General features: G+C 32.8%; 2 protein-coding genes across 4 annotated transcripts; one reads left to right on the forward strand and one right to left on the reverse strand.

The window, feature by feature from the left end:
* Positions 1-4219: 4219 nt before the first annotated feature.
* On the reverse strand, positions 4220-9535 carry LOC140826808 (uncharacterized). 3 transcript variants are annotated; one of them, XR_012116871.1, is made up of 7 exons: positions 9205-9530; positions 8524-8582; positions 6297-7644; positions 6156-6197; positions 5424-5487; positions 4416-4663; positions 4220-4331 (listed from the first exon to the last, which is right to left on the reverse strand). XR_012116871.1 is itself a non-coding variant. In XM_073189314.1 (6 exons), coding segments are annotated over exons 3-5 (1062 nt in total). In that variant the 5' UTR covers positions 6583-7644; positions 8524-8582; positions 9205-9535; the 3' UTR covers positions 4220-4331; positions 4416-4661. The 3 variants fall into 3 exon arrangements, 1 of the variants encoding a protein (XP_073045415.1); XR_012116870.1 differs by lacking the exon at positions 5424-5487 and having other exon boundaries at positions 9205-9529; XM_073189314.1 differs by having other exon boundaries at positions 5424-6197; positions 9205-9535.
* A 214-nt stretch (positions 9536-9749) lies between these two features.
* On the forward strand, positions 9750-13068 carry LOC140826817 (probable galacturonosyltransferase 3). The gene is made up of 9 exons (XM_073189330.1): positions 9750-9966; positions 10066-10121; positions 10197-10245; positions 10354-10395; positions 10475-10612; positions 10715-10846; positions 10984-11318; positions 11414-12359; positions 12764-13068. The coding sequence occupies exons 1-9, from the start codon at positions 9910-9912 to the stop codon at positions 13037-13039; spliced, it is 2031 nt and encodes a 676-aa protein (XP_073045431.1). The 5' UTR covers positions 9750-9909; the 3' UTR covers positions 13040-13068.
* The last annotated feature ends 1527 nt before the right edge of the window (positions 13069-14595 follow it).

The following is a 14595-nucleotide window of genomic DNA, read 5'->3' on the forward strand; positions in this document are numbered from 1 at the left end:
TTGTCTGAGACGGTTTCACTAGTCGTATTTTGTGAGACAAATATCTTATTTGGACCATCCATGAAAATTTTTTACTTTTTATGCTAAGAGTACTACTCTTTTAGACAAAAACTTGTGTGAGACGGTCTCACAGATCGTATTTTTTAGATGGATATCTTATTTGGGTCATCCATGAAAAGTATTATTTTTTATGCTAAGAGTACTTTTATTGAGAATATCGGTAGGATTGACTCGTCTCAAAGATAAAGATTTATAAAACATTCTTACAAGAGACCTACTTTTTTTTAATCATTAGATAGAATTTCAACCCGTAATAGACACAAAAAGGGTCTATATATTTGCTCGAAGAAATGTTTAGCTAATTCCATACTTTAACCAAAAAAATCATTTCTTCTTCCAACTTTTTGATCGTCCAATTCATTTTACGTGGGTCTTTCTTTCCCTAATTCTTTCCATTTTAGCAACGAATTATCTAGAACAATTTGTAAAGTTAGATAGGCTAATTGTTCTCGAGTTTGAATGTGTCTCATGTGAGACCATCTTACGGATCATAATCTGTGAGACGGGTCAACCTTACCCATATTCACAATAAAAAGTAATACTCTTAGCATAAAAAGTAATACTTTTTCATGGATGACCCAAATAAGAGATTCGTCTCACAACTACGACCCGTGAGACCGGCTCACACAAGTTTTTGCCCTCGAGTTTTATCATTGAGTCCAGTTTTTTTTGTTTTTTTTGTTTTTTTTATTTTTTAATTTTTATTATAAATTTAGGTCCAGTTTTTATTTATTTACTTATTTATTATTACTAGATAAATGTAACGCACGTTGAGAAATAGAATAATTTGTATATGATAATTTTATATAAATATGTTTAAATTATTTTTGAAATAAGAATAATTTTTAATAGATAAATAATTAATTATTTGGTTACAATCGAAATCATCTCATTTTCTTGTCTTTGATTTGAAGACTTCTTGAAATCTTTTTGTGTCCGTCGGTTTTATCTTCTTATCTATTTTTTTTGTACTCGGCAATTGGTTCTTCATCTCGAATCTCTATTTCATCTTCGTCTTCATGGATCTTCATGTTTTTGTTGATGTTTATTTCATTTGATTTTTCTACCTTTGGTGCTACACTGCCTTGTTTAGTTGTCTTGATAATCTTCCAAGATCTCCGTTTCTTGATATTGACATTTGTTGTTGGATAATTGTCATGTATCTCAATAGCTTCTGCCACAATTTTTAACATTTCATTACGTTTTTCCACTGAATTATCCAACATGAACAAGAATGTGTGGAGCTTAGAGCTTGGTTGATTTAGCGAATCTTTATATGGGTTATTTGGTAAATTCTGCATTGAAAATTTTTATTGTTAGATGCAATATTTATGTAGATATAAAATCATTTGTTTGTTTTATCTTATATATGGTCATGAATTTGAATGGAAGATCCAACAAAAGACGCTGCAACTTTTCCAAATAATGTTATTATTGCGATCTCATTCTCATCTTCAATTGTGATTGTTATTCTATACTTGTAACATAAAGAAGTAAAGTAATGATCACATTTTTTTTATTGTGATCTAAAACTTGAGTTGTGTATTGGTAATTTGTTTTACATAAAAACGATTTGAATTCATTTTTATTTCTTTTTCTATTCATTTGATGTATATAAGAGTAATTATTACACATAAAACTAATTTAAACTCATTTTGATTCTTTTGAAGTGTTTTCTTATTGTATCAAACAATTATTTGTGTTTGTCATGCATAGGGTTTTACAATTTGGCAAATTGACAGGCACGTCAATGCAATCCTCATTATGTTCACCATTTGCTTAGTATAGGGCTTTGCACGATAAATCACAATTATAATAAATAATCGTGGGTAATAAATATAACTTTTGACATAAATATTAAGCAATATTCGAACTAAAAAATAAATCTTTCACTATCATTCAGTTTTGTTAGGTTAAGCGTGCAAGAGTGAGAATAGCATTGGGATGAGTGAACTCCTGTGAAGTTTTCGTAAGTTACGCTGCTGACATTGTGTCGCTTATTTTAAATTTCATTAAAGATATAATTTTTTTAAAAAAAACTGTAAATTTCATTCTAAAAATAAAATTTCATTTTTCTTCAATTATTATAAAATTCATTAATACCTGAAAACGAACAAAAAAAAGACATTTATTTATTAATATTATTTAACGAAAATAACGACATAAATGTAAACTGACACAATTTTATTATAGTTTTCAATTTTATTAGTCGTGTTTATTTAAGTTATTAATGGATATTAATTTACTCAAGTTTAAAATAAAAATTGCATAAAAACTCCTACGAGACTGTTTCACATGAACATGTCTCATATCCTACCCTAATCATGAAAAATCATTGTTTTTTCACTCAAAAAATTGACCGGTGACCCATCTGAAAGATATATCCTTGAGACCGGCTCATATAAAACCAATTCAAAAATTGGAGAACTATAAAAATTCATAAAAAAAAAAAAGAGAAGTCAAACAAAAAGAATTATTTTTAAAATAAGGATATAATACATTCTGTGAAAATATATTGTAAATTTTATTATTCTTCTATTCATTTTAAATTATATTAAAGATATTTTTTTTTTAAAAAAATAAAGTATAAATTTCATTTCAAAAAACGGTGGCTAAATTTAATTTTGTTCAATTTTATTTAGAATTAATTGATAGTTGGGAAAAAAACAAACAATAGAATATGTATTTATTATTATTATTTCAAATTTTATTAAAGATATTATTTTTTTTTAAAAAAATGATGAGTAAATTTCATTCCAAAAAATGTAAGCTTAATTTAAATTTCATTCTAAAAACTGGTGGCTAAAATTTATTTTTCTTCAATTTATTTTAGAATATATTAAATAATAGATGAAAAAAAACAAACAAGCGAAGAGAAGTATATTAATTATTATTATTTACGTTATTTATAGATGTTAATTTATTTAAGTTAAAAATAAAATTGACACAGAAACTCCTATGAGGTTGTTTCACGAGTGAATTTTGTGAAACATGCCTCATATCTCACTTGAATCGTGGAAAAAAAAAATATTTTTTCACTCCTGAAATAACTGGGTCAGCCCCTCTCAGGACTATATAAATGTCTCATATAAATGAAGTACAAATTTCATCACAGAAAATGAAGCCTAAATTCATTTATCTTCAATTTATTTTAAATTACATTAATTAATAGATGAAAAAATATAAAACCAAAAATAATAATAATAATGGAGTGCAAATTTCATCAATAAAATGAAGGCTAAATCTCATTTTTCTTCAATTTATTTTAAATTTTATTAATTAATTAATATATGAAAAAAAGCAAAAAATAAACATGTATTACTGAAGAATGAAGGCTGATGCTAAATTTTATTTTTTTTTATTTTTCTTCAATTTAGTTTAGATTCAATTAATTAATAGATTAGAAAAGACTAAAATTCATTTTTCTTCAATTATTTTAATTTCATTTTTCTTCAATTTATGTAAATTCATAATTCACATTTTACACACTCCATATTTAATTTTATTTTAATTTATTTTAAATTTCATTAATTAATATATGAAGAACATGAAAAACAACAAAAAAAATTAAATATGCAGTGTGTAAATGAAGGTAAGGATATTTATGTAAATTCATTTTATATTAATTTATTTTAAATTTTATTAATTAAAACAACAAAAAAATTAATATGGAATGTGTAAATGAATGTAAGGACATTTATGTAAATTCATTTTATTTTAATTTATTTTAAATTTATATTTAGATGAAAAACATGGAAAACAACAAAAAAATTAAATGTGAAGTGTGTAAATGAAGGTAAGGACATTTTTGTAAATTCACAATTCACATTCATATATTTATATAGACTAGATAAAGGGACCTCAATTCTTGAGGTGTCTTACCCAGATTTGTAGTCCAACATATGAACATTTATATTTATCTCTAGACGAGTATATAAAAATTATTTAGATAAAAAAATATATGATACCGAAAGTACCTTAAATCTGAGCTTATGCTCAAATGACAAATATTCAAATAGATACAATGAATATTTACACTTGTTATATTGTATATGTTTTGGCATTAGTCAGTATTTTTTGGTGTTACGATACAAAAAGTTAAAAGAGTTCAAACCAATGAAAGATTAACCGAGATCCTTATATATTTGTGTGTGTTGTACCTCTTCGAAGTTCCTGGTATTCTTCTTATACGTAAGAGATCAAACACGTTTTGCTGACTCATTACATAACTGGAAGCCCTGAATATCTCCATTTTTAATACTTGCTTCGAGCTGCCAACAAACAAAATAAATAATAAATAATAAATAATAAAATAAAGGGGTTAAAACAATGAGTCAGATTTAAAAGTCGTATACCTGAATGTGAGCGATGCAAAGAAGAATGCTACCAATCGGCAGCCAGAGTTTTGTTTTGCACAAAATCTTCGGAAAGAAAATCTTCGTATTTTAGCCACAATTGTTTCGGATTGGGTGGATTACAATGAACAAGGACTGTAGCAAACAGTTGACGCAAAGCATGAGGTAGTAAGTAAGTAGCAGCCTCTTGCATACACATATCAGCAGTGTTGTCTCCCTCCATTAAACCTAGCTTTTGTGCAGCTTCTCTAAATGTAGAAAATGTTTCACCATTGACTGTCCTTAGGTATTTAAAAAAGGTAGGTTTTGGCACATGCATTAACAACAACTTTAAATAAAATTTTTCACCATCTGAGGGACGACAACTATAAATCCGCCCTATAACCTCTTGTTTTTTACGTGGTTCCCATTCTTTTGAATCACTATGCCACGTAAAGTATTCAGGAAATTCAATATACAAGCATTTCATTTTTTTTGCATATTCATTGTATTCATTCATGAAAAAAAATTGTGTTAGCATAGTTTTTTTGAGTGTTAAGTTGTTGGCAATGCTCGTAAGAGATTGATTAGAAGGGAAAGTAACTACTTGTTCATTCTCTAAATGAATTGGTAAACATATTACGGATGGATGTATATGATTTAGCTCAAATTTGAAAATACGCCAAATTGCTTCAGGTGGTGAAATCCATCTTGCACACTGGAAGTTTTTAATTTCATCAACTACGGGATAGCTCTCATTTGCAACTAATGTATATAGAATCTTATCATGACCCTTGTAAATGTATTTGTATATATATTTTAGAGCCTGAATAGTGGAACATATTTCAACATTAATGTGACAATTAAATTTGGCTAAGAGATATGGATTAAAAGGCACAACCCAACGGTTATCAAGTTGTGCCCCCCTAATAGTAATGGAATGATTGTTATTTCGCCGACGATATATAGGGTATGAATTTGTTCCATATTTAGTGGTCTCGGAGAATTCTTTAGGGTAATTAAACTTACATGATCTATTTTTCATACAAGGGCATGTTGGATTCAATGAGCCACAAGGTCCATGCATCATATGCTTAACAACAAGGGAAAATAGGTATGGTCGAGCATGCGGATCAGGTAATTCAGCACAAACGATTCTATCAAATGCTTCAGGATGAAATAATTTTGAAGCTTTATTCAAAATAAGAAGAAAATGCGCATGAGGTAAACCTCGTTTTTGGAATTCTATTACGTAAGCATAAGCAAGGACATGACCAAAAATTTCTTTGTTAAACAATTCGTTTTTTAGAACTTGTAATTTTGCACGAAATATTCGAGAGGTTAAATCAGGCCTGTTTTGTATTTCATCAAAAGGTAAACACAAACCCTTTATTTCTGGCCAATTTGGATTCGAAGTTGTTGTTAAGAAAATATCAGGTTTTCCATAACGTTGAACTAAAGTTATAGCATCCATATATCTTTTACGCATATCTCTAGGTCCCCCAATAAATGACGTAGGTAAGATTATGCGTTTTCCAACATCGAGGCCCGTTTGGCAACCTTGTGTAATACTATCTAGTAAACCACGATAGGCATCATTTCGTAAACGGTTTTGTATGTCTGTAGTACTGAAAAAATCTAACCTCGATGTTTCAATTTTGATGTACATATCAACTACATATTGTTGAAGAAGCCTTCCAATATGCAATAGAAAAGATTTATCATTTTCTCTTATTTGTAACTTATAACAGTAATACTCACGACATGATACCGTTGACCTTTGAGTTTTGCGCTTGCTCAAATCTACATGAATAAAAAAACAACTTTATAACATAAGTAAATGCACACATTGAAGCACTGTAATTTAATTTTATGGTTGGAAAATTTACAAGCTAGAATCACCTTCGTTTTCAGTTTGTATGCCATGTGCAGCATTTGTGGAGCTTTGGATGTCGTAAATGGTTTGGCCTCTGCATATCGGTTTAGGGCGCATTTTTTTTTGCATTTGATTCAACCTCGCAATTTTACGATGCCAACCAGATTCCCCATTAGGAAATATGAGAGGATATTGCATAGGATCATAACAAGAAAAGTAGTGTTTGATTATCTGAGGGCGATTATCTTTTGGATAAACTTGTATATGTTGGCTTGTACATTGTTTGTTGGCTTGTACATTGTTCATATTCATTAGATTCTAGCCATATTCCAGCAACTTGAGACACTGTAGGCTTAGTAAGACTTCGTTGGTCAATAATAGGGTCAGCTTGCAAGGAAATTTTATATTCGCTCAGATTTTTAATGCTATTAAGGCTCCGGAAGAAACTTGCGTATGGGTTCAGTGCTAAAATATGAATCAATTTTTGTATAAGGTTTTCTTTAAACTTTGTGCTTACACACATTCGATTCGATATTTCATGTTCTACAACTGCAAGTTTTTGGGAATTTCGTTATTTGACGGTATTAAATGATCCATGAAGTGATAAAGTTGAACTTGTACACGGAATGTGTAAATGCCATCATTTCGTCTAGATAAAGATTTGTCGCAATGGACTCCAAGTGATGTAAACGCGAACATATTATTTTAACTACGAACACAGTTATTGAATTCTCTAGCATCTTCAGCACTACCACAATATAATTGTACTAAATCGGAAGGCATTTCTGTAAACAAAAGATTTATTTCTCCCGAGGCACAACAGAATGCCGAGGGTTCTAAGTAAATACGCTTTGCATCACAAAATTCACAGTTAGGCACATCAGGTAGCAGGTCTGGACAGTTCACTATAGATTGTAACAAGTCTGCCTCAACACAATTCGTATCACTGCTCATACATATTTGTAACTGGTTTTTTTTATTTCACCGGCTATTTTTTTGCCATTCTACGATCTTCTAAGCAAACATATTTTCTTTTAGGCGTGTTTTTTTCCATATTGACATCTAAGGAATTTTGTTTGTGTGAGTGTGACATTACTGGCAAAATTACTCACTAAACATGGGAAACTTTTATAGTGTAAAGAGGACAAACATTTATGTAGTTTAAAAAAACGAAATAAAGCGCAATATGGCACATAGGCAAGGTGAGTAATTTCTGAAAGGTTGCAAGCCAAACAGGATATACAGTGAAAAATCTTAATCGAAAACCAAACCTATATCCTGGTCGGGTTGAAGAACCTAGCATTTTTCCTGTAGGCAACTCCTCAATGAGGGTGGACTGCACCTTTAATTTGCTGCAATAGTGTCCAGGCAATTCTACAAGGAAAGTTATATTAATAAAATACAAATTAAAAGAACACTTTGACTCATACTCAGATTTTCTATCTTAGAACGGGTATATTGCAAAGAAAATTAGACATGCGTCATTTCAGGTATTCTTAAGCACGGTGACACACGAATTCACGTATAACGAAAGACAAAGATCATATAACCATGGGGATTTAGTCGGTAGGAGACTTATTCCACAGAGCATGCCAATCCAATGCGTTTAAAAAGCAAATAAGCCAACACAATGTTTGAGAAGAACGACAATGATAAGACTAACTGAGGCAAAACGAAGCTCCAAGGAAAAGCACAACAACTGACCCAGGAAACACTTTTGAATCCCAAACCAACGAGGCCAGGGTTTTTATTTTACTTAATACATGGGTTTAAATAACAGTCTGGGCAAGGGCCATTCGTCGAAAGGAGACACTTTAAGATAGATGTAGATAGGTGTAAGTCTTTGTTATTATATTATTAATTTTATTTGAACTACGTGTTGTGTTTTATAAAAGCTAGATATTAGTTGTTTTTTTTAAAACTTTACTGTTTAAAAAAATGAAAAAATAATTTATGTTTAATTTATAATGAAGTTGAAAATAAGAAAGACAAAGTGGTTTGTTTGCGCAAAACAAGAAAAACTGTACAATTTTATCGTCCAAAGCAAGAGTTTATAAAAGAGTTAAAATGATTTAATGTTTTGCACAAATAAAAAATGAAATCTTGAGGCCAACATCATTTAGCTTAAAGTCCGTTTATAATCAGGACAAAATCACAAAGCCTGCTGGCTAAGCAAGGTAATAACACATGGAATGCAAAGTGCCAATAACATATTGAAGCAAAACTGAGGCAGGAGGAAAAACATTAACTCACCCAGGGAAAGTTTTCGACACCAAGAAATAGATAACGCCGTTGATCCAAAAGCAAAGGACCTAGAAGAAAACCAAAATCAATATAAGCATCTACAGTCTCAAAACAATGGCAAAAAAAAAGCTAAAAACAGATACATCATAGTTAATAAACAACGAGAAATAAATAAGGTAAAAAAAAGTCTTATAATTTTAAAAGCCTAGACGAAAGCGCGACAAAGTTTTTCCATTAGTAACTCAAATAAAAAGCAAAAGTTACAAAAAAAAAAAAAACGAAAGCTCTCCCTTCAAGCGAAGGATAACCAGAAGCCATCTACGAAAACATAAGAAAAGTGACTCCAAAGCAACGAAGCCTACGGCACCGAGTAAAGCTTTGTAGAACGATTAATATAGCTACAAAAGGAAGAAAATACATGAAGAACAACAGATGCAAAGACAACAAAACAGAGGGGAAGGCAAAAAATCTTAAAAGCCTAGACGAAGGCACGACAAAGTGTTATTCTTTAGTCACTCAGTTGAACAATAAAAAAAGGCATCTACAAAGGCATAAGACCAAATAACTCCAAAATAACGAAGTCTGTGGGACCGAGCAGAAATTTGCAGCACGATTAATATAGCTACGACAGGAAGAAAAGATATGAAGAACAGCGGAGTAGAAGACAACAAAGCAGACGGAAACACGCACCTATAAAAACCGGTTGGGTCTGCGGCGATGAAGCAGCGACCGGAGCTTTTAAGGAGAAATACTCACAAGCAAAGGCAGGCTTGGAAAGAGACGAACAACAAATGCAGCAGCTGAAGGGAGAGGAACAAACAGATAGAAATGGAAAAGAAGGAAGATGTGGAAAGAGCCGGTTGCAATAACCCCTATGAAAAAGCCCTCCTCTTGACAGCACGAATTCGTGAGTTGTTGGGCAAAGAAACGTAGGCCACGTGTACTTACTTTTGACCGGGAACTCGCCACAAACCGGAGGTGGAAAGAACCGGTTGCAATAACCCTTATGGAAAAGCCCTCCTCTTGACAACACAAATTCGTGAGTTGTTGGGCAAAGAAACGTAGGCCACGTGTTATTACTTTTGATCGGGAACTTGCCACAAACTTGCCAAAAAAAAATTATTCCCTCTTTTAGATATGTAGATGTAGATATAGATTATTATTATTATTATTATTATTATTTATTATTTATTATTTACTTTTAAATTTGGGTCCAATTTTTGTATCATTGGGTAGAATCCAATCCTAATTTTCCCATTTTCTTCCACCAGAAAACAGTACCCCATCTCCTTCAATAGGTGAGTCTCGCAGAACATCTGAGTGAGTGCGCACCAGCATTTCTCCGTCTGCTTGTTGAGCCACCCGAAGAAGAAGCCCTCTCGAGATTTGAAAAGCATGAGAGGCGATCGTACGTCACTTGTCGTCCTCACAATCTTCCTTTTCATCATACAGGTAATACATTTTTGCTCGGATCGGCCACATTTCAGCTCAGCTTTCAATTTCATCTTCAACCAATTTTTACATTCCTCTCAACATTCATGGCATATGCAGTTTAAGATTCTTCACATTTCTACGGTGAGAGCAGAAGCATGGCACGCAGCTACAGCGTAAGAATATTTCTCGGATCATTGTTTGGCGGATGATTTACAATTTTCTAATTTCCCCATTTCTCATTCTTCCAGACAAAGAAACCGTAAGATTTATGACTGCCCGCGTTGTTTTGATAGACAGGTATGGTCTGATTGACATCTGCAACTGTTTCTCAGAAATTATCATAACCACAATGTCTCCATACGATTTTACAAATTCATTGATTGATACTGAGTGTTGGCTTGATAGGATGAAAGCAATATCACTTCCAATGTTCGTCCAGACGAAAAGGTAATAACTTTTATGTTCTCATCATGGAAGAGATCTGGTCTTGTGGATGATAGCTTGTGTTTTTATTTGCTTTGTGCAGGATATTGACATAATTGTAACATACGGTGACCCTACTGGTGCTGTTCAAGTTAGAAGTGTAAGATCCAGGGACCTGTCTGCTTCCTGGGTGTGGAAAAAACCTGGTGTTAAAAATCATGATCAATCAAGGAATTCATTGGTGACTTGGCACAATTCTCTCTGCCTTTTCAATGTCTTTCACATGTTCGTTGATGTTTAGTCATTCACAATTATGAATTGATATTCTTACCATCTGTCTCAGATGGAAGAGGACCCATTGCAATCTAAAATGAGCACAAGGAACGCCGGAGGAGATTTTGGTAATCAACACTCTGGAGGTGAAATCCCATATCTGCAATCAATTCCATTCCACCCAGTGAAACTCAAGAGGCAGGTACAAATTTCAAACTTTGATTAGACAGAGATGGTTCATTGTTTTACTTTGTCTGATGCTAGTACCATTCCTTGTGCTCTAGATGTTACGACATTGTTTTACTTTGTCTGATGCTAGTACCATTCTTTGTGCTCTAGATGTTACGAACGGAAAGGAGGAAAAGGCGGATTGCAGACTTGATCAAACAAGACAAAGAGACCGAGAAACAGGTGCAAGAGGCTGCAATTGAACGAGCTAGGAAGCTCGATACCACTGTCAAGGGTAAATACAGTATATGGAGGAAAGAATATGAAAATCCGAATTCTGAATCCACTGTGAAACTTATGCGAGATCAGATTATAATGTCCAGAGCTTATGCAACAATAGCTAAAGCTAAGAATGAAAGTGTGCTTTATGATTCTCTCACAAAACATGCTAGAGAAAGTCAATTGGCTATTGGAGAAGCTTCGACCGATGCTGAACTTCATGCTAGGTCTTGCTACTACATTCTCACGCAATTTTATTCATATGTTTGCAATAGGATCTCATGTAGAATTCTTTCTTTTGTTTTTTTCTTCTGTGCATCAGTGCATTGAATCAAGCAAAAGCCATGGGTCACATTCTTGCTGCAGCAAAGGACCAATTATATGATTGTGTCTCTATAGCAAGAAAGTTGAGAGTCATGCTTCAGTCAAGCGAGACAAGTGTCAGTACGCTAAAGAAAAAGAGCTCATTCTTGATACAACTGGCTGCAAAAACTGTTCCCAAACCATTGCATTGTCTCCCTTTACTTCTGACTACAGATTATTACCTACATAGGTACGATGAAAGGGATTTCCCTAGCCAAGGGACGCTTGAAGATGCTTCGCTGTACCATTATGCCATTTTTTCTGATAATGTACTAGCAACATCTGTTGTTGTAAACTCAACAGTGCTGCATGCTAGAGAACCTGAAAAACATGTCTTTCATATAGTGACAGACAAGCTCAATTTTGCAGCTATGAAAATGTGGTTTCTAGTTAATGCTCCTGTTGGTGCTGCAATTGAAATACAGAATGTAGATGAATTTTCTTGGCTCAATTCTTCATACTGCCCTGTCCTACGTCAGCTTGAATCTTCACGAATGATAGAATATTATTTCAAGGCGCATCAGGCATCATCCCTCACAGCCGGTTCCGACAATCTCAAATACAGGAATCCAAAATATTTGTCCATGCTTAATCATCTTAGATTTTACCTTCCTGAAGTTTATCCAAAGCTCGACAAGATATTGTTTCTGGATGATGACATTGTAGTTCAGAAGGATTTGACACCTTTATGGTCAGTAAATCTGCTAGGGATGGTGAATGGTGCAGTTGAAACCTGCAAGGAGAGCTTCCATAGGTTTGACAAGTATCTCAACTTCTCAAACCCAAAGATATCTGATAATTTTGATCCAAATTCTTGTGGCTGGGCATTTGGGATGAATATCTTTGATTTGAAAGAATGGAGGAAGCGTGACATTACTGGAATATACCATCATTGGCAAAACTTGGTAAGAAACCATCTGATTCTAATATCACTCCACGTAGTTTCGATAAACAAATGAATTTCTTAAAATTAATTGGCGCGATATATATCCAGTTGTATTTATTGGAGCTATGGGTACTATTACTGTCTCTTGCATGGATAGACATTGCCGATTAACTTGGTATCTTATACATTTATTTTAAATCAAATATACTCTATTGTTTTGGAAACCATAATGTGAGTGCTTTTGGAGGACCTGATATTAATTTCTGTTTTTATTTCATAACTAGATCTGATTTCTGCAGCTCAAGAAAACAGTACAGATTGAATAGATAGGCTTTAAGACCCCGCCCTGAATGCAAGTTGGGGGAGTTTGTATGTCTTTTCATTATGCAAAATATGCCTGACACTAATTTCAATTTATTACAGAATGAAGACAGGACTCTTTGGAAACTTGGCACGCTGCCTCCAGGCCTGATTACTTTCTATAACCTGACATTTCCTTTGGATCGAAGCTGGCATGTACTGGGTCTGGGATATGATCCTGCTCTTAACCAAACAGAGATAGAGAATGCTGCTGTTGTTCATTACAATGGAAACTATAAGCCGTGGTTGAATCTTGCCATCGCTAAGTATAAAACATATTGGTCCAGACATGTCATGCTTGATAATATGTACCTAAAACTTTGTAACCTCGAGGAGTAATATTTAACTGTAAATTTATTTGGTTTCTATATTTCTATACATGCGTATCCTATCTGAAGCAAATAAAAGGTGGTTACACATGTAGTGGCATGTGTCTGTCAACACAGATGCATTGTTACATAATCTGGTTGATTCAACATAGCAACTTAACCTTGTGCTTGCTTATTCTTGCGATCATAGTAGTGATTCCTTAACTCAATGGTTGAGACTTGAGAATTGTATTTATTATCAGGTATCAAATGCAAAACGGTATATAATCTTGTCTGCGGAAGAAACGGATGCAATTATTTGGTGGTGAAGTCATGGTGCTTTGGGACCTTGTTGACAAGAAAGGATATGTAATAAAAAAAAGATTTCAAGTAGTTTTTAAAGCTGATCATCTCTAACAAAACTACCAAACAAAGCTAGATATATTTTCAAGATGTTATATGCTTCATCTTCCACCCTTGATTAATTTGCTATAATACATTCACTGTCCATGTTTACCATATTTTATCCAGATCCATGAGTCAGTCTTTTTAATGTTATTGCTATAATCTGATTTTGTAACTGAGGCTGTGATCCAATGTAATTGTTAACGAATTTTATATGATAGTATGTGTACCTTCAAATTCATTTCTAAATATTTTACTTTACGGAACACAATTTAAAGCTCAAGTAATTGGTGTTGAGATAAGTTTATAAGAAGCGTGCGTCAAGGAACCCGATCACTGGATTAAGGATGATAACTTCGCCCATGCACGTGATTAAATCAAATTTTATATTACGAGTATCACATTTACTAGGGATGGCAACCACGGGCGGAGGTACAGCCTTTTGTACCCGGGCTGGTCCAAATTTTTTTTAAAAAAATTATATGTAAATGTTTGTATGATTTTGGATAAATTTGATATTAGTCCGGGTAGATCTATTTAAAATATTAAAAGATGTTAGAATTTAAAATTCTAGTCCGGGTAGCGTCAGATTCTTGGCTCCGCCACTGATGTGGCAACGAGTACGGGTTGGGGCGGTTTTGTCCAAACCAGGGACCGTCCCACCTTCCTTTAGACCCGTCCAGTCCGGCGAACTCGACGGGTCTAATCTGGGTTAGACCTGTTGGATCCGTCGAAAATATATAATTTTATATTTATTCGATAAAAAATTAAAATTTAAAAATCATTAAATTTAAATGTCTAAATTTATATTAATAATATTCAAGACAAAACAAATATTATTACAAGTTAAAATATATCCACTTGTATTCAATTTATAACAAAAAAAAATTGTAATGATATATTTCTTATTAAACATATAATAATAAATATAAATAATTTCAATCCAAAAATTTTATAAACTAAAATTATATATAAAGTATTAATTATTTAGTGTAAAAAAAATAAATTATTAATAATATATACACATATATTTTATATTTTAGATATATAGGCAAACCCACCCCGGACACGTCCCGTATTCGCCCCGTACTCGCTTGTAGACCCTGCTAGACCGGGTCTTAACCCGTCCTTTCGAAACGGATTCTGATGCAACCCATTGTCATCCCTAAGATTTACACTTTC

This window comes from Primulina eburnea, chromosome 1, assembly GCF_022965805.1.
Source record: "Primulina eburnea isolate SZY01 chromosome 1, ASM2296580v1, whole genome shotgun sequence".
NCBI lineage: Eukaryota > Viridiplantae > Streptophyta > Magnoliopsida > Lamiales > Gesneriaceae > Primulina > Primulina eburnea.